This window comes from Anomaloglossus baeobatrachus, chromosome 4 (genome assembly GCF_048569485.1).
Source record: "Anomaloglossus baeobatrachus isolate aAnoBae1 chromosome 4, aAnoBae1.hap1, whole genome shotgun sequence".
NCBI classification, from domain to species: domain Eukaryota; kingdom Metazoa; phylum Chordata; class Amphibia; order Anura; family Aromobatidae; genus Anomaloglossus; species Anomaloglossus baeobatrachus.
In genome coordinates, this window is record NC_134356.1 from 632,833,043 (window position 1) to 632,860,059 (window position 27,017).

Below are 27,017 nucleotides of genomic sequence, written 5' to 3' on the forward strand. Positions count from 1 at the left end.
GCCGGAGCCTCTGCTACTGGTGGCCCAGGTGGAACCACCTGCTACCACTGTCCAGGTGACAGGGACGGAGTTTGCAGTATTTGCTGACAAACTGTCTGAGAGTATGGATAAATGGTCTGCTAAGATACTAGAAGCCTTACAGTCCAGACCGGTGACTCAGGCCACGGGCACTGTTGAATCATTGACCCCAGGCCCCCCTCAGTTGGAGCAGCAAAGTGCTCCTGGGGTGACCCATAGGTCCCAGGGTGAGGTCTCTGACACGGACCGCAGTCCCAGGCCGCCTAAGCGGGCTCGCTGGGAAATTCCCTCGACTTCATCACACTGCTCAGGGTCTCAGCGAGAGGACTCTCTAGAGGATGAAGCGGAGGGGGCAGATCAGGATTCTGATCCTGAGGCCGCTCTCAACCTAGATACACCTGAAGGTGACGCCATAGTGAATGACCTTATAGCGACCATCAATCAGGTGTTGGATATTTCTCCCCAGCTCCTCCAATTGAGGAGTCAGCTTCTCAGCAGGAGAAATTCCGTTTCAGGTTTCCCAAGCGTACATTGAGTACGTTTCTGGATCACTCTGACTTCAGAGAGGCAGTCCAGAAACACCGAGCTTGTCCAGATAAGCGTTTTTCCAAGCGCCTTAAGGATACACGTTATCCCTTCCCCCCTGACGTTGTCAAGGGCTGGGCTCAGTGTCCCAAGGTGGATCCTCCAGTCTCCAGACTGGCGGCTAGATCCATAGTTGCAGTGGAAGATGGGGCTTCACTCAAGGATGCCACTGACAGACAGATGGAGCTCTGGTTGAAATCCATCTATGAAGCTATCGGCGCGTCTTTTGCTCCAGCATTCGCAGCCGTATGGGCACTCCAAGCGATCTCAGCTTGTCATGCGCAGATTAATGCAGTCACACGTACGTCTGCTCCGCAAGTGGTGTCCTTAACCTCTCAGGCGTCGGCGTTTGCGTCCTACGCCATTAATGCTGTCCTGGACTCTGCGAGCCGTACGGCGGTAGCATCCGCCATTTCGGTGGCAGTCCGCAGGGCCATGTGGCTACGTGAATGGAAGGCAGACTCTGCTTCCAAAAAGTTCTTAACCGGTTTGCCATTTTCTGGCGACCGTCTGTTTGGTGAGCGATTGGATGAAAGTCCTCCGACTCGGTTCTTCAGAACATCTCCGCCCCCCGAGCGAGCCGATGCTCTTCTTCAGGCGGTATGCACTCTGAAGGCAGAAGGAGTGGTGGTCCCTGTTCCTCTTCAGCAACAGGGTCACGGTTTTTACTCCAACTTGTTCGTGGTGCCGAAAAAGGACGGATCCTTCCGTCCTGTTCTGGACCTAAAGCTGCTCAACAAACATGTAAAAACCAGGCGGTTCCGGATGGAATCGCTCCGCTCCGTTTTCGCCTCAATGTCCCAGGGAGATTTCCTAGCATCAATCGACATCAAAGATGCGTATCTTCACGTACCGATTGCTCAAGAGCATCAGCGCTTCCTGCGTTTCGCCATAGGGGACGAACACCTTCAGTTCGTGGCACTGCCTTTCGGCTTGGCGACAGCCCCACGGGTCTTCACCAAGGTCATGGCAACAGTAGTAGCAGTTCTGCACTCTCAGGGACACTCGGTGATCCCTTACTTAGACGATCTGCTTGTCAAGGCACCCTCTCAAGTGGCATGCCAACACAGCCTGAGCATTGCTATAGAGACTCTCCAGAGTTTCGGGTGGATCATCAATTTTCCAAAGTCAAATCTGACACCGGCCCAATCACTGACATATCTTGGCATGGAGTTTCATACTCTCTCAGCGATAGTGAAGCTTCCGCTGGACAAACAGCGTTCACTACAGACAGGGGTGCAATCTCTCCTTCAAGGCCAGTCACACCCCTTGCGGCGCCTCATGCACTTCCTAGGGAAGATGGTAGCAGCAATGGAGGCAGTTCCTTTTGCGCAGTTTCATCTGCGTCCACTTCAATGGGACATTCTCCGCAAATGGGACAGGAAGTCGACGTCCCTCGACAGGAACGTCTCCCTTTCTCGGGCAGCCAAGGCTTCCCTTCAGTGGTGGCTTCTTCCCACTTCTCTGTCGAAGGGGAAATCCTTCCTGCCCCCATCCTGGGCTGTGGTCACGACGGACACGAGCCTGTCAGGGTGGGGAGCGGTCTTTCTCCACCACAGGGCTCAGGGTACTTGGACTCAGCCAGAGTCCTCCCTTCAGATCAATGTTCTGGAGATAAGGGCAGTGTATCTTGCCCTAAAGGCGTTCCAGCCGTGGCTGGAAGGCAAGCAGATCCGAATTCAGTCGGACAACTCCACAGCGGTGGCTTACATCAACCACCAAGGCGGAACACGCAGTCGGCAAGCCTTCCAGGAAGTCCGGCGGATTCTGCTATGGGTGGAAGCCACAGCCTCCACCATATCCGCAGTTCACATCCCAGGCGTAGAAAACTGGGAAGCAGATTATCTCAGTCGCCAGGGCATGGACGCAGGGGAATGGTCCCTTCACCCGGACGTGTTTCAGGAGATCTGTTGCCGCTGGGGGATGCCGGACGTCGACCTAATGGCGTCCCGGCACAACCACAAGGTCCCGACATTCATGGCACGGTCTCAAGATCACAGAGCTCTGGCGGCAGACGCCTTAGTTCAGGATTGGTCGCAGTTTCAACTCCCTTATGTGTTTCCTCCTCTGGCACTGTTGCCCAGAGTGTTACGCAAGATCAGGTCCGACTGCCGCCGCGCCATCCTCGTCGCTCCAGACTGGCCGAGGAGGTCGTGGTACCCGGATCTGTGGCATCTCCCGGTGGGCCAACCGTGGGCACTACCAGACCGACCAGACTTGCTGTCTCAAGGACCGTTTTTCCATCTGAATTCTGCGGCCCTCAACCTGACTGTGTGGCCATTGAGTCCTGGATCCTAGCGTCTTCAGGGTTATCTCAAGAGGTCATTGCCACTATGAGACAGGCTAGGAAACCAACGTCCGCCAAGATCTACCACAGGACGTGGAGGATATTCTTATCTTGGTGCTCTGATCAGGGTTTTTCTCCCTGGCCATTTGCCTTGACCACTTTTCTTTCCTTCCTTCAATCCGGATTGGAAAAAGGTTTGTCGCTCGGCTCCCTTAAGGGACAAGTCTCAGCGCTCTCTGTGTTCTTTCAGAAGCGCCTAGCCAGACTTCCACAGGTACGCACGTTCCTGCAGGGGGTTTGTCACATAGTCCCTCCTTACAAGCGGCCGTTAGAACCCTGGGATCTGAACAGGGTGCTGATGGCTCTTCAGAAACCACCTTTCGAGCCAATGAGGGATATTCCTCTCTCACGCCTTTCGCAGAAAGTGGCCTTCCTAGTAGCAGTCACATCACTTCGGAGAGTGTCTGAGCTAGCAGCACTCTCATGCAAAGCCCCCTTCCTGGTGTTTCACCAGGACAAGGTGGTTCTGCGTCCGGTTCCGGAATTTCTCCCTAAGGTGGTATCCCCCTTTCATCTCAATCAGGATATCTCCTTACCCTCTTTTTGTCCTCATCCAGTTCACCAATGTGAAAGGGATTTGCACTTGTTAGATCTGGTGAGAGCACTCAGACTCTACATTTCTCGTACGGCGCCCCTGCGCCGCTCGGATGCACTCTTTGTCCTTGTCGCTGGCCAGCGTAAAGGGTCACAGGCTTCCAAATCAACCCTGGCTCGGTGGATCAAGGAACCTATTCTCGAAGCTTACCGATCTTCTGGGCTTCCGGTTCCCTCAGGGCTAAGGGCCCATTCTACCAGAGCCGTGGGTGTGTCCTGGGCTTTGCGGCACCAGGCTACGGCTCAGCAGGTGTGTCAGGCAGCTACCTGGTCGAGCCTGCACACTTTCACGGAACACTATCGGGTGCATACCTATGCTTCGGCAGATGCCAGCCTAGGTAGGCGAGTCCTTCAGGCGGCGGTTGCCCACCTGTAGAAAGGGGCCGTTTTACGGCTCTATTTCGAGGTTTTACTTTACCCACCCAGGGACTGCTTTTGGACGTCCCAATTGTCTGGGTCTCCCAATGGAGCGACAAAGAAGAAGGGAATTTTGTTTACTTACCGTAAATTCCTTTTCTTCTAGCTCCAATTGGGAGACCCAGCACCCGCCCCTGTTCCCTTCGGGCTGTTGTTCTTTGTGTACACATGTTGTTCATGTTCAATGGTTTCAGTTCTCCGAAATTTCTTCGGACTGAATTTACTTTAAACCAATTTATAACTTTTCCTCCTTCTTGCTTTTGCACCAAAACTGAGGAGCCCGTGAGGCACGGGGGGTGTATAGGCAGAAGGGGAGGGGCTTTACACTTTTAAGTGTAATACTTTGTGTGGCCTCCGGAGGCAGAAGCTATACACCCAATTGTCTGGGTCTCCCAATTGGAGCTAGAAGAAAAGGAATTTACGGTAAGTAAACAAAATTCCCTTCTTTTCTCTGATTTTCCTAAATGACAGTCAGTGTAATAAAAGTCATCACCCGTTAGAGTATACATCGAATTTTATTGAAGAAACCTCCCAATGATAACAGTATAATCTACAAAATTAAAAAAAAAACCTCAAAATGCGCTGTTCCAAATTATTAGGCACAGTGGAGTTTCTAAACATTTTATATGTTTTAAAGAACTGAAAATGCACATTTGTGGAATCTGCAGCATTAGGAGGTCACATTCACTGAAATAAAAAGCTACTAAAATCCAAAACATCCTAACAGGCCAAGTTAGATGTTAACATAGGAACCCTTCTTTGATATCATCTTCACAATTCTTGCATGCATTGAACTTGTGAGTTTTTGGAGAGTTTCTGCTTGAATTTCTTTACATGATGTCAGAATAATCTCCTAGGGCTGCTGTTTTGATGTGAACTGCCTCCCACCCTCAGATCTTCTGCTTGATGATACTCCTAAGGTTCTCTATAGGGTTGAGGTCAGGGGACGATGGTGGCTGTGCCGCCCCCGTGCCAGCAGCCGAGCTGCTCGGATCCGGGTTCTCAGTGGCTCAAGGGTCTCCAGACCCAGGGGTCGTGCGGCCACTCAAATGAAGGTGGGTATTTACAAGGGGGGGGGTTATAGAGTTCGTGACGCCACCCGTGGTATGTGGTAATTAGGAGTACCACCGCTGCAGTTGGGAGTACCTGGGGATGATGGAATGGGGCAGCCAGGTGTTGTGACCCTCCACGGGTAGGGGGAAATATCCCGGGGCTTGGTGTGGGGAAAGCCGTGGGATGTAGGTTTGGGAGGCTGGAAGGCAGGGAGCAGGGAACTCACGGTTGGTAGTTGTGGTGCTGGATGAGGTTGGTGCTGTTTTGGAAGGCCATTACACACACAGACTGTAGTTAAACCAAAAGTCCTGCCGCTCAGGAGGGGAGCCCGTCCAGGTGACCGTTCCCAATGATATTGCTTTGCTGTGTTCCAGTCTAGTCCGACCTTCCGAGAGCTTCTACCCTCAGCTCCTCACACCATGAGGGCTGCTGCTTCACTGTCCTGGGAGCTCCAACTCCCCAGCTTTCTCTCCCCCTGAGAGGTACTACTTTCCTCCTCTCTCCTTGCTCCCCTGAAGCCGACTGCCCAGTCACCTCCCGCCAGTCTGCCTGACTCTTAGGTGGGCGGCCCTTTCTCCACTAGACCTACCCACTGGTGTGTGTGACTGGGATTTGCATGCTGATGTTAACAATATCATTAGGTGGCACCTGGAACCAAGGAGGGTGGGTTCTGCACTATAAGGACAGGAGTGCCGTTCCCTATGACACCCTGACTAGTGCAGGGGCGTCACAGTGGCCACACCAGGAGTTTCTCCTTTTATGCCCATAGCATTCAATGACAGAGGTATTCTTTGCATCATGAGATGGTGCATTGTCATGCATGAAGATGATTCTGCTCCTGAAGGCACGTTTCTGCTTTTTGTACCTTGGAAGAAAGTTGTCAGTCAGAAACTCTATATACTTTGCAGCGGTCATTTTCACACCTTCAGGAACCCTAAAGCGGCCTACCAGATGTCTCCTCATGATTCCGGCCCAAAACATGACTCCTCCACCTCCTTGCTGACATCGCAGCTTTGTTGGGACATGGTGGCCACCCACCAACCATCCACTACTCCATCCATCTGGACCATCCAGGGTTGCTCGGCACGCGCTAGGGTAAGGGTATGTGCGCACGTTGCTTTTTACCTGCTTTTTTGCTGCTTTTTCTTCTGCGCTGTTTAATGCCAAAATGGATGTGTTCTTCTATTCAAGCAAAGTCTATGGGAATTTGGGTTTCTTGTTCACACTATGTTGTTCAAAATGCTGCCTTTTTGTGGCAGAACTTTGGTCAAAAACTCAGCTTTGCAGTGCAAAACCCAAATGGCAAAAACAATTGACATGTTGCTTCTTTGAAAAGCTGAGTTTTTGACCAAAGTTCTGCCACAAAAAGGCAGCATTTTGAACAACATAGTGTGAACAAGAAACCCAAATTCCCATAGACTTTGCTTGAATAGAAGAACACATCCATTTTGGCAATAAACAGCGCAGAAGAAAAAGCAGCAAAAAAGCAGGTAAAAAGCAACGTGCGCACATACCCTAAGACTGTTTGAAAATTAGTCTTCATGTATGTCTGGGCCCACTGCAACAGTTTCTGCTTGTGAGCAATGGTTAGGGGAGGCCGAATAGTAGGTTTATGCACCACAGCAAGCCTTTGAAGGATCCTACACCTTGATGTTCGAGGGACTCCAGAGGCATCAGCAGCTTCAAATATCTGCTGGTTTGTAATGGCTTTTTAGCAGCTGCTCTCTTAAGCCGATGAATTTGCCTGGCAGAAACCTTCCTCATTCTGCCTTTATCAGCATGAACACGTATGTGCTCAGAATCTGCCACAAATCTCTTCACAGTACGATGATCACGCTTAAGTTTTCGTGAAATATCTAATGTTTTCATCCCTGGTCCAAGGCATTGCACTATTTGATGCTTTTCGGCAGCAGAGAGATCCTTTTTCTTTCCCATGTTACTTGAAAACTGTGGCTTGCATAATATTGTGGAACATCCAGTTTTCCTTTTATTGGACTCAGCTGGCAACTAATTATCACAGGTATCTGAGATTGATTTCAGTGATCCAAAGAACCCTGAGACACAATACCATCAATGAGTTTCATTATTAATCGCTATGTCCCTTAAATCCAATTTGCATAATAATTTGGAACATATTGTACACCCCTTGCCCCCAGCTCTGGAGTGCTTTCCCTCCCATCTCTGGTGGGTCCCATGTCATGCGCCATAACTTCTTCCTCCCAATGGTTCTGGCGTTCTCCATGGCACTCCTTCTCTTCTCACACACCTTCCCTGCCTCTGGTGGGTGCTCCCTCCCATGCATCCCCTCCCCCCCCGCACGTCCTGGCTCTGGCACACTTCTTTTCAATTACCCTCCCCTTGTTGATGGCTCTGCTCCATGGCACACCCTGTCCTTCCTCCTCCCGTCTCTGTCATGCTCCCTTTCTCAACCCCCATCCATTGGATTTGTTCCCTGTCTTGGCCTCTTCGGCTTTGGCGTGCTCCCTCTCTCGTGCCTCCCCCCCCTCTTTCTGCCGTCTCTGACTAGCACCGTAGCTTACCCTCCTCTTCTCCCTACCATCTCTGACATGCTACCCTTCTCAACCCCCCTTTATTGGTTTTGTTCTCTTTCTTGACCCCTTCAGCTTAGGCACGCTAGCTCTCATGTGCCTTTCCCCCCCCCTTCCTGCCATCTGTGGCTAGATCCTTGGCTCACCCTCCCCTTCTCCCTACTGTCTCTCTTACATGCTCCCTTTCTTGACCCCCCCCCCCCTTCCCCTCCAACTTTCTCTATGGGCTTTGGTTCACACCCTCTCTCGGCACCTCAGGCTCTGGCTCGCTCCCTCTCACATACCCCTCTCTCCCTCTTCAGGCTGTATCTGGCTAGCTGTACGGCACACACTCCCGGCTATGGCTAGCTCCATGGCAGCCTCTCCCCTTCTCCCTACCATCTCTTACATGCTCCCTCTTTTGCCCCCCCCCACCTCCACCTTCCTCCATGGGCTTCATTTCGCTCCCTCTCTCGGCACCCCCGGCTTTGGATCCCTCTCACGTACCCCTTTCTCCCTCTTCAGGCTCTCTGTCTAGCTAAACCATGACACAACACATGAAAACAAGGAGTAAGAAATGTGTGTGAAACAAGCTAGAATTTGTGTGAAACTTTAGATTCCTTAAAGTATCCCTCTTTTTACTCTGATGACAACTTTGTACCCATTTGGGTATCACCTGTTATGGTTTCCAATGAACAGGAATCCCTCATCAATACATTTGTGCAATCTCCGGACTTCAGAAAGTTTTTGTTTGCAACCATCACATGTGTTGTGCTGAGACAGGGTAAAGATGTCTTCATAGTTAAAAGGGGGTACTGTGAGAAATCTAAGGGTTAACACAGGTTCTGGCTTGTCACATGTTTCTTTTCTCTCTGTGTTATGATCCCGAACCATGGAAGATCACAATGTGTCATTGGCAAAAAGATGACAAGAGCATTGGCAACTAATTTGGCCGCCATTCCCTTACTAACCACCAACACTAGAAGTAGCTGAGGAGTGAACTAACATCCTATGCACCGCAAACCCAGCCGGAGAACTAGCTATCCTGAAGGAAGGATGAATAACTCTCTGCCTCAGAGTAGACCCCCAAAGGTATAGCAAGCCCCCCACATTCAAAGACTACGGTGATGTAGGAAAATACAATACACAGATGGAGGATAGGATTAGCAAAGGTGAAACCCCACTAACTGGCTAGGAAAGGGACTGATGGTGGCCAGGGAAAAACCCTACAAAACCCCAAATACCTGGTAGTACAATAAGGTCTTCAGATCGCACGATCTGTACTCCGTCCTATATCAGGCGCTCTTGTCAAACCAATGAACAGAAAACAGGAACATTACAAATTCAAGAAGCAACAAACACATGGACTTATAGGAGCAAAACTCCAAACATAGCTGCAGGGAGCTTCCCAGCTAAGCAACTTAGAGGGAAGATCCCTGCATGCAAATAAACTGACAATAACCACAGTAAATGACAAACCCAGATAAGAACAAAAGAACAAAACAACTAAGAAAGAACCAAGCACTTATCTGGGGTAGATGTGCTCAGAAGCAAAATGAAAAGGCAGGTGAGCTACAAGGCAATGATAACCGGCTCATACTGCCAGGAGGCTAAGGCTTAAATAGGCAGTGAGTTAGCAATGGAAACTCCCATCGCTCAAGAACACCTGGTGTCTGTCAAAACGATTCCTGGCCAGAGGGAGGGAAGCGTCACAGCAGCAACAGCATAACTGACATTCACAACATCTGTTTCCACATTTGCTCCTTCGTGGTTCTGCTGCCTTCAGTCTGAATTTACAATGTGCACATTCCAATCAGAACAAGGAAAATCTTTGCATGAAGAGCTGAATCCAAACTTTTGACTGATAGTGTACTTTAATGTTTATGAGGGCCTTTTTTCTGCAGTATTGAGATATCTCTATCTTATTCCCTCCACATTGTTTACATCCAGATGTAATCTTTTAATACACAACTAGTGCTATATAAGTCTGTTTGGATGTGGATATTGATGTAGAGGTTAAGTACTCGGGCGCTTTATACACCCATCTGACTAATGTCCTCTATAATTCACAGGAGCTGCCGTCTTGTCCTTCAGAAGAACAATTGCCCACTCTACTCCACCTTAACCCACCACCAACATGGATGGTTGCCCCCTATGGCGAGATGCCCGGCTCACACAAGTGTCACGTACCCGGCCGTTTACAACCAGCACTTCCACACCTCAGTGTTTCAACTCCAGAACTTACCTCCACCACCCGCAGCACCCACACCGGAGCCTGAAAAGCCCCCACAGGTCATACGGAAGTCTCTAGGCCAAAGAGTCGTGGATGAGATTAAACACTTTTACCACGGTTTCCGCCTGCTCTGGATAGACACCACAGTGGCTGCTCGCATGGTGTGGAGGCTGTTACATGGCCAGGTGCTGAGCAGGAGGGAGAGGAGACGGGTACGTCACTGGGCAGTCTGCACCACCGCAACAAATGAGATCTGAAGTGACAGATGCTTCCCATAGTGCCATCATTTCTGTAAATGTCTGGCCAACTCTCCCCTAGAGGGTCTCCGGTTCATTATAGCTATATGGGTCCTGTCCAGTGGATACTGCCTCCATTCGTTTAGGAGCAGCAAAACATTGGTTAATCCTCAAATGTTGCCAATTTTCTGAGCGATACTTTATAATTGCCTGGTGGTGCATGCTGAGGCCTTGTGCCCACAGGACAGGTTTTTTTTAAGCATTTTTTCTAGCATTTTTCCTTGCTTTTATTAATTAAAAAAATCATCCCAGCAAAGTCAATGAGAATCCTGACTTGCTGTGCGCACACTGCTTCTTTTTTCCGTTGCTTCTTTTTTTTGTTGTTGAAAAAAGAAGCAGCATGTGAATTGTTTTAGCGTTTTTTTCCCTGCTTTTTTTTTTCCACAATTGACTTCAATGGAGTCAGTGAAAAAAAAACCCATGAAAAAAGCATGTGTAATGGCCATGTTGCTTTTTTGTACGTGCTTATGTGCTTTTTGTGATGTCACTGGGGTTCCCTGCAGCCTCATCTCATGATCTTTACTGCGGGAACTCCAGTGATGTCACAAGGTGAACGGAGTTCAGGCCGGTGAATCACCGGGGTTTCTTGTAGGTGCGCCACTATGAACTCTCTGCCATTCTTGCCTCCAGGGCACCTACAGCTCTGGCAAAAATTAAGAGACCACTATAAAATTGTCAGTTTTTCTGATTTTTTTTTTTTTTCCTTTATAGGTATATTTTTGAGTAAAATGTAAATTGTTCTTTTATTCTATAAACTACTGACAACGTCTCCGAATTTCCAAGCAATAAATTTTGTATTTATTTTCTGAAAATGAGAAATGGTCAAAATAAAGCAATGCATTGCTTTCAGACACCTCAAATAATGCAAAGAAAACAAGTTCATAATCATTTAGAAACAACAATACTAATGTTTTACCTCAGGAAAAGTCAGAAATCAATATTTTGTGGAATAACCATGATTTTTAATCCCAGCTTTCATGTGTCTTGGCATGCTTTCCACCAGTCTTTCACACTGCTTTTGGGTAACCTTATGCCACTCCTAGGGCAAAAGTGTAAGCAGTAGTTCTTTGTTTGATGGCTTGTGACTATCCATCTTCCTCTTGATTACATTCCAGAGGTTTTCAATGGGGTTCAGGTCTGGAGGTTGGGCTGGCCGTGACAGGGTTTTTTATGTGGTTGTCCTTCATCCACGCATTGATTGTTCTAGCTGTGTGGCATGGCGCATGGTCATGCTGGAAAAAACAGTCCACAGAGTTGGGGAACGTTGCCTAAGCAGAAGGAAGCAACTGTTTTTCCAGTATAACCTTGTATGAGGCTTGATTCATACGTGCTTCACAAGGTTTAATCTGCCCAATTCCAGCCTTGCTGAAGCATCCCCAGATCATCACCGATCCTCCACCAAATTTCACAGTGGATGCAAGATACTGTGGGTTGTACGCCTCTCCAGGTCTCCGTCTAACCATTAGATGATTGGGCAAAGCTGAAAATTAGACTCATCAAAGAAATTACCTTACTCTAGAAATTGGGCAGATTAAACTTTGCGAAGGATGTATGGATCAAGCCACATACAAGGTTATCCTGGACAAGCAGTTGCTTCCTTCTGCTCAGGCAATGTTCCCCAACTCTGTGGACTGTTTTTTCCAGCAGGACAATGCACCATGCCACACGGCTAGATCAATCAATGTGTGGATGAAGGACCACCACATCAAACCCTGTCATGGCCAGCCCAATTCCAGACCTGAACCCCATTGAAAACCTCTGGAATGTAATCAAGGGGAAGATGGATAGTAAAGCTGTGATTAAAAATCATGGTTATTCCACAAAATATTGATTTCTGACTCTTCCTGAGGTAAAACATTATTAGTATTGTTGTTTCTAAATGATTATGAACTTGTTTTCTTTGCATTATTTGAGGTGTGAAAGCAATGCATTTTTTATTTTGACCATTTCTCATTTTCAGAAAATAAATACAAAATGTATTGCTTGGAAATTCGGACACGTCGTCAGTAGTTTATAGAATAAAAGAATAATTCACATTTTACTCAAAAATATACCTATAAAGCGAAAAACTGAAAATTTTGCAGTGGTCGCTTAATTTTTGCCAGAGCTGTATGTCACCGGAGTTCCCTCCAGCAAGGTCCCACAGTAAAGACCGTGAGGCCGAGGTGCAGGAAACCCCCGTGATTCACCGACATGAACTCGATTCATCTTGTGACGTCCGGAGTTCCCTGCACCTAGGCTTTGCGGTCTTTACCACGGGACCTTGCTGGAGGGAACTCCGGTGACATAGATGCCCTGGTCTGTGAGGCTAGCCGTACCTCAGTAACCCGGGGTCTTCATGGTGATGACCTTGTTTACAATGGCAGCGATTGGGTCCCTGTCATCGCGTTGCTTGCAGCATTCAGAAGGTTAAACTGCTGCCAGCGGCATGAACACCACTCCGGGCAGTGAGAGCCGGGTCTCGGCTGTAATATCACCTGGAGACTCGGCGGCGATTGCGTGTGTACGGCCCCTGAACTCCACGATTGCCATGATGATAAAAAAAAGCATGAAAAAAACCATTTATTTTTCAGCAGCTTTTTTCCTGCCAAAACATTTTTTTTGTTCCCATAAAAATGCTTCATGGGCACATAGCCTAATTGCTGCCAAGCGGTATTCTGTGCACCTCCAGACAGTGCTCTGCGCCAAATTTCCTGATTTGATTGACATCAGTGACGACTCCTATGGCCACATAGCCTGTCGTTGGACAAGTAGTGTGAGTGATGTTTGAGATGTCGCCAAGACAGGACAGGCGGTGATTGTAGGTAATGAGGAGGCGGTGATCGGATCATTCGGCAATGTCACAGGACGTTTTCCGAGGCCATGCTAAAGTATAAAACAATAGCTACAATCCTGATGAAGGTTAACTGCTTATACTTGTGACATGTCTCGACAGTTGTCCATTTTTGGATTTCTGATGTGTGATAATGATAGTTGTTTCCGGTGTTCTTCTTCAGCTGATGAGGACGTGCGCAGATCTGTTCCGGCTGGTCCCATTTATGGTCTTTGTTATAGTCCCATTCATGGAGTTTCTGCTTCCAGTATTCCTCAAACTCTTCCCGGAGATGTTACCTTCCACCTTCGAATCGGAGTCCAAAAAGGTGGGTTGTCTTGAAATATTGAACACAATTGCTACAATGCATGTCTCTTCAGATTTTGTGTTATACTGAGCCTGAAGAAGAGACCTGAGCAGTCTCGAAAGCTTGCTATTATTACCATCTTTTCAGTTAGCCATTAAAAGGTATCAACCACTGAGGACTTCAGTTCTTTTAAACATTTTTTTGTCAAGTGTATAGAGTTTCAAATAATAAATGACCTCCATTACATACATTACATATACTGTATACAAAACAGTGCATGTAACCATTCATATGTATATGGCAAATATGCTCGTACTCATAATTAAGTATACTATGCAGTGTTCACGTTTTTTCGCCTACTAGATATATTTTATATATGTAATACTTTAAAGGGAACCTGTCAGGTCCAATATGCACCCAGAACCATGAGTAGTTCTGGGTGTATATTGCTAATCTCTGGCTAACCGTCCCTGTATCTAGTAGCATAGATAAAGAGATCTATAGAAAAAGTATTTCTAAAGATCCTTTATGATATGCTAATGAGGCCAGGGACTAGTCCACCCTCTTAGCATGTTGGTACACCCACAGGTGCGTGCTAACATGCTATTCAATGTCCATTATCATTGGTTGTGACGCACGTACCTGTGTCAGATGCCGTCTTTAGGCTCGTTATGCATGATCAGAAGTCACCGTACTTACGGTCATGCGCACTAGACCTCTCTGAAGCCAGAACACCTACACCCAGCTTCATAGTACGCATGACCGGAAGTGCCGGGAATTCTGATCAATCGCACTGACCCCAGCGCCGGCATCTGTGGCGGTGACAACGGACACAGGTACGCACATCACTGATGATGGTGCTGGGCCATGGGCATTGAATAACATGTTAGTACGCCCCTGTGGAAATGCTAAGATGCTAAGAGGTCAGACTAGTCGGGGGATATAACGCCTTTGCGACTAGTCGGCGCTCATTAGCATATCATAAAGGATCTTTAGGAATACCTTTTCTATAGATCTCTTTATCTATGCTACTAGATACAGGGACGGTTAGGCAGGGATTAGCAATATGCACCCAGAACTGCTCGAGGCTCTGTGTGAATATTGCACCTGACAGGTTCACTTTAATAAAATATATTTTAGAACTACAAACATCTCATATTTTATTCTTGGTGTAAAGTCGTGTACTTTTGTACAGTCATGACCAAAAGTTTTGAGAATGACACCAAAATTATATTTTCACATGATCTCTTGCCCTCTGGTTTTTAATTGTGTTTGTCTGATGTTTACATCACATACAGAAATATAATTGCAATCATATTATGAGTACCAAAAGGTTATATTGACAGTTAGAATGAGTTAATGCAGCAAGTCAATTTTTGCAGTGTTGAGCCTTCTTCTTCAGGACCTCTGCAATTCTCCCGGGCATGCTCTCAATCAACTTCTGGACCAAATCCTGACTGATAGCTGTCCATTCTTGCATAAGCAATGCTTATGGTAGACCCAAACCATGGGTGTATAGCTTCTGCCTCCGGAGGACACACAAAGTACTACACTAAAAGTGTAGCTCCTCCCTCCGAGCATATACACTCCCCGGATGACAAATCCAACCAGTTCAATGCTTTGTGTTCAGGAGGTCACACACACACACATGCATCCTCTGATTTTTGATTTTTGATTTCAAAGATTTGGAAGAAAAGCGGGTCCAATCTGGACTCCCGGCATGTCCCTTCTCACCCCACTGTGTCGGCGGTGCTGTTAAGGTTGATTTCAGGGCTGGAGCCTTCACATGCCGCGCTCCTTCGCCATCCCTTGGGGCTCTGGCTTGAAGTGGGAGCCATCACGGTTCTCACTGCTTTGCAGGAGACCGGTCTCCATCCGCAGCCCTGTTCAGGATCCTGCCGGATGGAGTGATGACCCCCCAGGGACCTGGCACCTGCGTCTCAAGCTAAGTACTGACACGTTATTACCACAAGAAAGTGGTCTTTCTAGGGGTCCCTTGTACTTTATTTGTGGGGGAGAATGTGTTATATGTATGTTTTTACATTTCCGGCCGGTTCTCCAGTTTTCACTGGAGAACCGCGCCGATGGTGCCTGCACGCTGGCCGCATGTTTAAATCTAGGCCCCGGCTTCGCCTGAGGCCTAGTTTCGATTCTATGTCAGTCAGTGCAGTGAGACAGGGTGGCTCCGCCCACCGGCTGCTCAGCACAGGGAAGGGACACTCCTCACTGAGGAAAGATTCCCTCCCCTGTATGCCTCATTTGCCCTCCGTCCTGCTCTCAGGGATCTGGAGGGCACAGAGATGCCCCTATGTTAAACAGTCTGGCAAGCCACAACCTCCGGTTGTGCAGCTGCTTATACACTCTGTTTATATACTCTGCTGGGGTTTTTTTTCCGAAAAGCCCCCACTTCTGGGGAATCTTGAGGGCACAGAGATGTTATGTTAAACGGTCTGGCAAGCCACAACCTCTGGTTGTGCTGCTGCTTATATACTCTGTTTATATACTCTGCTGGGGGTCTTTCTGGACAGAGCCCCCACTTCTGCAGCATGTCTCATATCAGTACAGGGCTGCAAGGCTGTTTTTTAATATGCACCGCATGTTGACTCGTACTGTCTGTACCGAGCACATAACCACATTGTGATGCCTGCTCTGACATAGTGGTGCCTCAGCCTGGAGGCTTATCCCCAGTGGTCCCTCCGGCTGCTCCGGCTCCGGGGTAGAATCCCTCTCTCCAGGGGACAGCTGTCCCGGACACTGCTGAGCATGCATCAGCCCCCTTCTCAGGGCGCTTCTGCTGCTACGGCTCGCTCAGCAAAGCTCACAGAGGATTCTTCATCTGGGAGCCCGTCCTCCTAAAATGGAGACGCAGGGTCCCCTTTTCCCTCCTCGCCCCGCGGCTCTGGTTCACGAGCTGACTCGCAGGACAAGGAGGATGCCTTACTGGGGGCTCGGACGCTCTCCATGTACCCCATTGATCTGTCCGAAAGTGACGCAGATGCTAATGATTTGATTGCGTCCATTATATTTGTACTGGACCTCAATCCGCCTGTATCAGGGGAGCACCCCTCTTTGGCAGAAAAGCATCAGTATACCTTGCCTAAGAGAACAAGGAGTGTGTTCCTTATCCACTCCAGTTTTCAGGCCACTGTGACCAAGCCCAGAGCCTGTCCTGACAAACGCTTCCCAGAGCATGGTTCTGATGACTGTTTCCCCCTTCCACCAGTGGTGGTCAAGGAGTGGGCTCATTCACCAAGGGTGGACCCTCCGGTGTCTAGACTTTCAGCCCGGACAGTTGTATCAGTGGCTGACGGCACCTCTCTGAGGATCCTACTGTCCGCCAGGTTGTCCTTCTGGCCAAATCTATATATGAGGCGGCAGGGGCCTCGTTCTCCCTGTCTTTTGCAGCAGTGCGGGCTCTCAAAGCCATCTCTGCTTCTCGGGAGGAGATGCATTCCCTCACCAGGGCCTTTATGCCCGAATTGGTTGTCTTAACTTCCAGGCTTCAGTCTTTTCATCCTATAGCTGGAGACTGTCACCGCACTGCGGTGGCCTCGGCTACTTCCCTCGCTATCCGCAGGTTCCTGTGGCTTCGAGAGTGAAAGGCAGATGCTTCTTAAGAAGTTCCTTGCTGGACTCCCTTTTGCTGGGACCAGTCTATTCGGTGAACAACTGGATGAAATTATTAAGGAAGTTTTTGGCAGGAAGAGTACTTCCATGCCACAACCCAGGAAACCTTCCAGGGCAGGAACCAGTCGAGGTTTCGTTCCTTTCGTTTCCTCTAACTGGTCGTCCTCTAAGCCCTCGGCCTCGTCCACTAACTCAGCCAAGGTCCGTAAACCAACTGGCGCATAAAGCCGCGTCCTAAGTCGGCAGGAGCTGCTGCCACCAAGGCAGCCTCCTCTTGATTATCTGGCCGCGCCAGTAACGTCCTTGGTCGGTGGCAGGCTCTCCCTCTTGGGCGACGTGTGGTTTCAACACGTCTTCGATCAGTGGGTGTGGGTTACCATCTCCCACGGCTACAGAAAAGAATTCTATTCAGCCGCCAAACAGATTTTTTCTGACAACTCCCCCCTGCTCCAAGGCCGCCGCCTTCTCACAGGCCGTGGCATTCTTGCAGGCCAATGGAGTAATTGTACCAGTTCCCGACTGGGAACGGTTCTGAGATTTCTACTCAAATCTCTTCCTAGTCCCCGAAAAGGACGGTGCTTTCCGACCTGGATCTCACGCTTCTCAACAAGCATGTTCAGGTGCGGCAATTTTGCATGGAATCTCTGCGATCAGTCAATGACCCAAGGAGATTTCTTAGCATCCATCGACATCAGAGATGTCTCTCTGCATGTGCCATTCGCAGTTTCACACCAGCGTTGGCTACGTTTTGTAATCGGAGAGGAACATTTCCAATTCGTGGCTCTCCCCTTTGGGTTAGCCACGGCCCCTCGTGTATTCACCAGTTGCGGTTCTGCTCCTCCAGGGGTTGGTAGTGATTCCTTACCTGGACGCCCTTCTAGTCAGGGCTTCATCCAGTGCAGACTGTCAGCGGAGTGTCTCGCTCACTCTCGCCACGCTTGCAAGTCCACTCTGACCCCGACCCAGGAACTTACGTACCTAGGGATGCAATTCGAGACTCTGCTGGCACTTGTGAAGCTGCCCTTAGTCAAACAGCAGTCTCTTCATCTGGCGGTTCGCTCTCTGCTGAGGCTCCGCCGTCATTCCATCAGGCACCTCATGCAGGTGCTGGGTCAGATGGTGGCGTCAATAGAAGCGGTTCCCCTTGCCAGTTCCATCTGCGTCCCCTGCAGCTGGACATTTTCCGCTGTTGGGACAAGGGACTTCTTCCTTGCACAGGCTGGTGGCTCTGTCGCCACAGACCAGGAGCTCTCTTTAAGTGGTGGCTTCGGCCCCTCTCTCTGTACCATGGACGCTCCTTTCTGGCCCCGTCATGGGTGATTCTCACCACGGATGCCAGTCTATCCGGCTGGGGAGCAGTGTTTCTCCACCACCGAGCACAGGGCACTTGGACTCCGTCCGAATCAGCCCTCTCGATCAATGTGCTGGAAATCAGGGCTGTAGTCCTAGGACTCGCAGCCGCCTAGCAATGTTGGAAGTTCAACATATCCTTCAGTGGACGGAGGACTCCAAGTCCACCATATCCGCAGTCCACATCCCAGGCGCAGAAAACTGGGAGGCAGATTATCTCAGCCGTCAAACCGTGGACAGCGGCGAGTGAGCCCTGCATCCGGCAGTGTTCCGGTCAATTTAGCAGGCGGGGCACTCCGGGAGTGGATCTAATGGCATCCCAGCACAACAACAAGGTCCCGGTTTACGTGGCTCGCTTCCACGATCCTCAGGCCTTGGCAGCGGACGCGCTGGTTCCAGATTGGTCCCAGTTCCGTCTGGCCTACGTGTTTCCCCCTCTAGCTCTCTTGCCCAGAGTCCTGCGCAAGATCAAAATGGAGGGCCGTCGGGTCGTACTCATCGCCCCAGGCCCAGGCGAGCTTGGTTCCCAGACCTGCTCCGTCTGTTCGTAGAGGTGCTGTGGCATCTCCCGGACCGGCCAGACGTTCTCTCAGAGGGTCCGTTTTCCACAACAATTCTGCGGCTCTCAGATTGACAGCGTGGCTCTTGAGCCCTGAATCCTTACGGCTTCAGGCATTTCTTCCGAGGTCATCTTCACTATGACTCAGGCTCGGAAGTCTTCCTCGGCCAGGTTTTACCTCAGGACTTGGAGAATTTTCCTGTCCTGGTGTCGTTCTTCCAGCCATGCTCCTTGGCCGTTTTTTCCTTGCCGACCATCCTGTCCTTTCTACAGTCCGGCCTGCAGCTAGGTCTGTCCCTCATTCCCTCAAGGGACAGGTCTCTGCTCTGTCAGCGGCGTATCGCCCGACTGGCCCAGGTGCGCACCTTCATGCAGGGCGCATCTCACATCATTCCGCCTTACCGGCGGTCTCTGGATCCCTGAGACCTTTCTTTGGTCCTCATGGCCTTACAGAAACCCCCCTTTGAGCCTCTTAGGGAGGTTTCGTTGTTTAGTCTTTCACAGAAAGTGGTTTTTCTGGTGGCCATAATTTCTCTCAGGAGAGTCTCTTATTTGACTGTGCTCTCTTCGGAGTCACCCTTTTTGGTTTTTTTCACCAAGACAAGGTGGTTCTCCATCCAACTCCGGGCCTTCTCCCTAAGGTGGTGTCTCCGTTCCACCTTAACCAGGACATTTCATTGTCTTCCCTTTGTTCGGCCCCTGTGCATCGCTTTGAGAAAGCGTTGCATGCTTTAGATTTGGTGCGGACGCTCCGGATCTATGTGTCACGCACCGCTGTTTTTTTAGGCGGTGCACCTCTCTTTTTGTGCTGACCACAGGTCAGCGCAAGGGTCTCTCGGCTTCTAAACCGACCCTAGCTCGTTGGATTAGGTCGGCCATATCCGATGCCTACCAGTGTACTCAGATGCCTCCCCCGCCGGGGATTAAGGCGCACTCGACCAGAGCTGACGGTGCCTCTTGGGCTACGGCTCAGCAGGTCTGTCAGGCTGCCACTTGGTCTAGTCTGCACACCCTTTCGAAGCACTACCAAGTGCATGCTCATGCTTCGGCAGATGCGAGCTTGGGCAGACGCATCCTTCGGACGGCTGTCGCCCATTTGTGAAGTTAGGTTTCGCCTACTTCTCAGTTTCTGTTTATTTCCCACCCATGGACTGCTTTGAGACGTCCCATGGTTTGGGTCTCCCATAAGGAACGATAAAGAAAAAGAGAATTTTGTTTACTTACCGTAAATTCTTTTTCTTATAGTTCCGACATGGGAGACCCAGCACCCTCCCTGTTGCCTGTTGGCAGCTTTCTTGTTCCGTGTGTTTTCACCGGCTGTTGTTGTAGACAGAAGTTCCGGTTATTCCGGGTTTTACTCTATCTCTACTTATGGGTGGATGTCCTCCTTCAGCTTTGGCACTAAACTGGTTGGATTTGTCATCCGGGGAGTGTATATGCTCGGAGGGAGGAGCTACACTTTTAGTGTAGTACTTTGTGTGTCCTCCGGAGGCAGAAGCTATACACCCATGGTTTGGGTCTCCCATGTCGGAACTATAAGAAAAAGAATTTACGGTAAGTAAACAAAATTCTTTTTTTTGTTCCATGAGCCATTTAGTGATCACCTTTGCTTTATGGCAAGGTGCTCCATCATGCTGGAAAAGGCATTGTTGGGCGCCATACTGCTCATGGACAGTTGGGAGAAGTTGCTCTTGGAGGACATTCTGGTACCATTCTTTATTCATGGCTGTGTTTTTAGGCAAGACTGTGAGTGGTGCGATTCCCTTGGCTGAGAAGCTACCCCACACATGAATGGTTTCAGGATGCTTAACAGTTGGCATGAGACAAGACTGGTGGTAGCGCTCACCTCTTCTTCTCCTAATAAGCTGTTTTCCAGATGTCCCAAACAATCGAAAAGGGGTTTCATCTGAGAAAATGACTTTAGTCCTCAGCAGTCCACTCCCTGTACCTTTTGCAGAATATCAGTTGTTCCCTGATGTTTTTTTCTGGAGAGAAGTGGCTTCTTCTTTGTCGCTCCATTGGGAGACCCAGACAATTGGGTGTATAGCTTCTGCCTCCGGAGGCCACACAAAGTATTACACTCAAAAGTGTAATCCCTCCCCTCTGCCTATACACCCTCCCGTGCATCACGGGCTCCTCAGTTTTATGCTTTGTGTGGAAGGAGGCACACATCCACTCACACATCTCCATTTTAGTCAGCAGCAGCTGCTGATTGTATCGGTTGGAAGAAAAGAGGGCCCCCACGGGGCCCCCGGCATGCTCCCTTCTCACCCCACTAAGTCGGCGGTGCTGTTAAGGTTGAGGTACCCATTGCGGGTACGACGGCCGGAGCCTCATGCCGTGTTTCCTTCTCCATCCCTGAGGGCTCTGGTAGAAGTGGGATCCGAAGCGGTCATCCAGGTTCTGGGACCGTGCTCCCTCCGCAGCCCCTGAGGGAATCTGCTGGACAGGAGCTTATCTATCCTCAGGGACAGGGCCCTGCATCCACGAGGTACTCTGTGTCCCCATGGGGACTGTGTATGGAGCGCCTGGTTTCCGGACGCCGCAACTGACTGCTGAATTGTGAAGACCGGGGACTACCGCGCCGACCGCGCCTGCTTGTCGGCCGCGGTATTAAATTTAGTCCCCGGCTTCATCGCGGCCTAGTGGCAAAACTCCCGCCCCCGGGCCTGTCTATCAGAGATAGGGGCGGGACAGCCGACCTGACGTCGGATGTGAGGGCCGGGGCATCCTGTATGCTCCCTCCCCCCTCACTGATCACTGTGGGGACCCCAGATTCCCGCACTTTTCCTAATGCCGCCCCTGGCTTCACTCCTCCCCTGAGAGCTCCGGCAGCCATTTTTAGGACATTCTGCCGCTGGAGAATCACAGAGAACAGCTCTGCAGCTCTGGGAGACCAAGGCAGGGAATCTGGAGCACACACACCCCGCTTTTTAGCGGTCGGTAAGCCGCACCGGTCACTCGGTGTTGGTCCCCTTGGGTGCCGGTATAGATACGTATATATATACTTATTTCTGTTCGGCCGGGCTGTATACCCTTTTTTCTATATACCCTCAGTGATCACGCTCCTAGGACATAACAGCATGTTGGCCACAAGGAGCAAGGGCACTAAAGCACAGGTTTTTTTTTGCGACATGTACCTCTTGTAGGGCCATGTTACCTGCGGGTTCCACCTACCCTCACTGTGAGCAATGCTAGACCCCTGTTACGCTTGCTCAGCCGGAGCCTCGGTCACTAGTGCGCCCCTCGGCTCAGGCAGACCCCCCTGCTTCCACTGTCCAGGTGGCAGCGACAGAGTTTGCAGTTTTTGCTGAAAAGCTCTGAGTCACTCTCACAATCCATGGCTCAGTCTATGGACAAATGGTCTGCCAAGTTGCTGGAAGCCCTGCAGTCCAGACCGGTCCTTACACAGGCCCCGGCCTCTCAGCAGGAGAAACACCAGTTTCGGTTTCCCAAACGTACACGGAGTGCATTTTTTGATCACTCTAACTTCAGGGATGCTGTCCAGAAGCCCAGAGCGGTTCCGGACAAGCGCTTTACTAAGCGCCTTACTGACACACGTTACCCCTTCCCCGCTGACGTAGTTAAGGGTTGGGCTCAATGTCCTAAGGTGGATCCCCCAGTCTCCAGATTGGCGGCTAGATCTGTGGTTTCGGTTGCAGATGGCTCATCACTAAAAGATGCCACTGACAGGCAGATAGAACTCCTGGTGAAATCCATCTATGAGGCCACGGGAGCGTCTTTTGCCCCGGCTTTTGCAGCCGTGTGGGCACTCCAAGCGATCTCAGCTTGTCTGACTGAGATTAATGCGGTCACACGTACGTCTGCCCCGCAGGTTGCATCTTTAACCTCTCAGGCGTCGGCGTTTTCTTCCTACGCCATGAACGCAGTCCTAGACTCTGCTAGCCGTACAGCGGTGGCATCCGCTAATTCTGTTGCAGTCCGCAGGGCCATGTGGCTGCGCGAATGGAAGGCAGACTCGGCTTCCAAGAGGTTCTTAACCGGTTTGCCGTTTTCTGGCGAGAGATTGTTTGGCGAACGATTGGACGAGATTATTAAGGAATCCAAGGGAAAGGACTCCTCCTTACCCCAGTCCAAACCTAAGAGACCTAAGCAACGAAAAATACAATCGAGGTTTCGGTCCTTTCGTCCCTCCGCCAAGCCACAGTCCTCTTCGTCCAATAGACAGGACAAAGGCCAGAGGAACTCCTATGCGTGGCGGTCTAAGTCACGCCCCCAAAAGACCGCCGGAGGCACTGCTTCCAAGGCGGCCTCCTCATGACTCACGGCATCCCCGAACCGCATCCTCGGTCGGTGGCAGGCTCTCCCGCTTTCGCGACGCCTGTTGGCCACAAGTTCAAGACCGATGGGTGAGAGACATCCTGTCTCACGGTTACAGGATAGAGTTCAGCTCTCGTCCTCCGACTCGTTTCTTCAGAACCTCCCCGCCCCCCGCGCGAGCAGACGCACTTTTTCAAGCAGTGGACGCTCTGAAAAAAGGAGTCGTGACCCCCGTTCCCACTCAGGAACAGGGTCGCGGTTTTTACTCCAACTTATTCGTGGTGCCAAAGAAAGACGGATCATTCCGTCCCGTTCTGGACCTCAAATTGCTCAACAAACACGTGAGCACCAGACGATTCCGGATGGAATCTCTCCGCTCGGTCATCGCCTCGATGTCACAAGGAGACTTCCTCGCATCGATCGACATCAAGGATGCCTATCTCCATGTGCCGATCGCACCAGAACATCAACGCTTTTTGCGTTTCGCCATCGGGGACGAACACCTTCAGTTCGTGGCATTGCCCTTCGGCCTGGCGACAGCCCCACGGGTTTTCACCAAAGTCATGGCATCCGTTGTGGCGGTCCTGCATTCTCGGGGGCACTCGGTGATTCCCTACTTAGACGATCTCCTAGTCAGGGCACCTTCTCGGGCGGCGTGTCAACACAGCCTTACCGTCGCTCTGGAGACCCTCCAGCAGTTCGGGTGGCTCATCAACTTCCCAAAATCCAAGTTGACACCGACCCAATCTCTGACCTATCTAGGGATGTAGTTTCATACACAGTCAGCGGTAGTCAAGCTACCACTAGACAAACAGCTGTCACTGCAGGCAGCGGTGCATTCTCTGATTCAGACTCAGTCACACCCATTGAGACGCCTCATGCACTTCCTGGGGAAGATGGTGGCAGCGATGGAAGCAGTGCCCTTCGCGCAATTCCATCTGCGCCCGCTCCAGTGGGACATTCTCCACAAATGGGACAGGAAGTCGAACTCTCTCGACAGGAACGTCTCTCTTTCCCTTGCAACAAAGACGTCTCTTCAGTGGTGGCTGCTTCCCACTTCTCTATCACAGGGAAAATCCTTCCTGCCCCCAACCTGGGCTGTGGTCACCACGGACGCGAGCCTGTCAGGGTGGGGAGCGGTGTTCCTCCATCACAGGGCGCAGGGAACCTGGACTCCGATAGAGTCTTCCCTTCAGATCAATGTCCTGGAGATAAGGGCAGTGTATCTGGCCCTATTGGCTTTCCAGCAGTTGCTGGAGGGCAGGCAGATCCGTATCCAGTCGGACAACGCCACTGCCGTCGCATACATCAACCACCAAGGCGGCACGCGGAGTCGTCAAGCCTTCCAAGAAGTCCAGCGGATTCTGCAGTGGGTGGAAGCCACAGCATCCACCATCTCCGCAGTTCACATACCGGGCGTAGTAAACTGGGAAGCAGATTTTCTCAGTCGTCAGGGCATGGATGCGGGGGAATGGTCCCTGCACCCAGAAGTGTTTCGAGAGATCTGTCGCCGCTGGGGAACGCCGGACGTCGATCTCATGGCGTCACGGCACAACAACAAGGTCCCGGCCTTCATGGCACGATCTCAAGATCACAGAGCTCTGGCGGCGGACGCATTAGTTCAGGATTGGTCGCAGTTTCGACTGCCTTATGTATTTCCTCCTCTGGCAATGCTGCCCAGAGTACTACGCAAGATCAGGTCCGACTGCCGTCGCGCCATTCTCGTCGCTCCAGACTGGCCGAGGCGGTCATGGTACCCGGATCTGTGGCATCTCACGGTGGGTCAGCCGTGGGCGCTGCCAGACCGCCCAGACTTGCTGTCGCAAGGGCCGTTTTTCCATCTGAATTCTGCGGCCCTCAACCTGACTGTGTGGCCATTGAGTCCTGGCTCCTAGCGTCTTCAGGGTTGTCTCAGGATGTCATTGCCACTATGAGACAGGCCAGGAAACCGACGTCCGCCAAGATCTATCACAGGACTTGGCGGATTTTCTTGTCCTGGTGTTCTGATAAAGGTTTTACTCCCTGGCCTTTTGCCTTACCCACTTTTCTTTCCTTCCTTCAATCCGGAATGGATAAGGGGTTGTCACTTAGTTCTCTCAAAGGGCAAGTATCGGCACTCTCAATATTCTTTCAAAAGCGCCTGGCCAAGCTTCCGCAGGTCCGCACCTTCCTGCAGGGAGTTTGCCACATAGTCCCACCTTACAAGCGCCCGCTTGAACCCTGGGACCTTAACAGGGTGCTAACGGCTCTTCAGAAACCGCCTTTTGAGCCGCTGCGGGATGTCTCCTTATCACGTCTTTCGCAGAAAGTGGCATTTCTAGTAGCAGTTACTTCACTCCGTAGAGTGTCGGAGCTTGCAGCGCTGTCATGCAAAGCCCCCTTCCTGGTTTTTCACCAGGATAAGGTGGTTCTCCGTCCTGTTCCGGAATTTCTCCCTAAGGTGGTATCGCCTTTTCATCTCAATCAGGATATCACCTTACCTTCATTTTGCCCTAATCCAATTCACCGCTTTGAAAAGGATTTGCACTCATTAGATCTAGTGAGAGCACTCCGTTTCTACGTGTCTCGCACAGCGCCCCTGCGTCGTTCAGATGCGCTTTTTGTCCTTGTGGCTGGTCAGCGTAAGGGTTCGCAAGCTTCCAGGTCAACCTTGGCTCGGTGGATCAAGGAACCGATTCTTGAAGCTTACCGTTCTTCGGGGCTTCCGATTCCTTCGGGGCTGAAAGCCCATTCTACCAGAGCCGTGGGGGCGTCCTGGGCATTGCGGCACCAGGCAACGGCTCTACAAGTGTGTCAGGCAGCTACGTGGTCTAGTATGCACACTTTCACAAAGCACTATCAAGTGCATGCCTATGCTTCGGCAGATGCCAGTCTAGGTAGGCAAGTCCTTCAGGTGGCGGTGGCCCACCTGTAAGAGGGAGTCGTGTCGGCTCTTGTTATCGAGGTATTCTTTTACCCACCCAGGGACTGCTTTTGGACGTCCCAATTGTCTGGGTCTCCCAATGGAGCGACAAAGAAGAAGGGAATTTTGTTTACTTACCGTAAATTCCTTTTCTTCTAGCTCCTATTGGGAGACCCAGCACCCGCCCCTGTTCCCTTCGGGCTAGTTGTTCTTTTGTGTACACATGTTGTTCATGTTCAATTGTTTCATGGTTTTCAGTTCTCCGAACATCCTTCGGATTGAATTTACCTTAAACCAATTTATAAGTTTCCTCCTTCCTGCTTTTGCACCAAAACTGAGGAGCCCGTGATGCACGGGAGGGTGTATAGACAGAGGGGAGGGGTTACACTTTTTAAAGTGTAATACTTTGTGTGGCCTCCGGAGGCAGAAGCTATACACCCAATTGTCTGGGTCTCCCAATAGGAGCTAGAAGAAAAGGAATTTACGGTAAGTAAACAAAATTCCCTTCTTTGCTGCCCTCCTTGAAACCAGGCCTTGATCACAGAGTCTCCGCCTCACAGTGCGTGCAGAAGCACTCACACCAGCCTGCTGCCATTGCTGAGCTAGCTCAGCACTGCTGGTAGTCCCATCCCGCAGCTGAAACAGTTTTAAGATACGGTCCTGGAATTTGCTGGTCCTTCTTGGGCGCCCTGGAGCCTTTTTGGCAACAATGGAAGCTCTCTCCTTGAAGTTCTTGATGATGCGATAGATTGTTGACTGAGGTGCAATCTTTGTAGCTGCGATACTCTGCACGTGTTTCTTTAGAGATAACCATGGTTAACTGAAGAGAAACAATGATACCAAGCACCAGCCTCCTTTTAAAGTGTCCAGTGGTGTCATTCTTACTTAATCATGACTGATCGCCAGCCCTGTCCTCATCAACACCCACACCTGTGTTAATGGAACAATCACTAAAACAATGTTAGCTGCTCCTTTTAAGGCAGGAATGCAATGATGTTGAAATGTGTTTTGGGGGTTAAAGTTCATTTTCTTAGCCAATATTGACTTTGCAAGTAATTGCTGTTAAGCTGATCACTCTTTATGACATTCTGGAGTATATGCAAATTGC

The 27,017-nt window shown here is 50.4% G+C and overlaps 1 protein-coding gene across 3 annotated transcripts in view; it reads left to right on the forward strand.

The window, feature by feature from the left end:
• Positions 1 to 27,017, forward strand: part of LETM2 (leucine zipper and EF-hand containing transmembrane protein 2) — a 136,620-nt gene that overhangs the window by 4,651 nt on the left and 104,952 nt on the right. For all 3 annotated transcript variants that reach the window (XM_075346393.1, XM_075346395.1, XM_075346394.1), the window contains 2 exons: positions 9,615 to 9,987; positions 13,068 to 13,211. In XM_075346393.1, the coding sequence (XP_075202508.1) occupies positions 9,615 to 9,987; positions 13,068 to 13,211 (517 nt within the window). The remainder of the gene's footprint in view (positions 1 to 9,614; positions 9,988 to 13,067; positions 13,212 to 27,017) is intronic.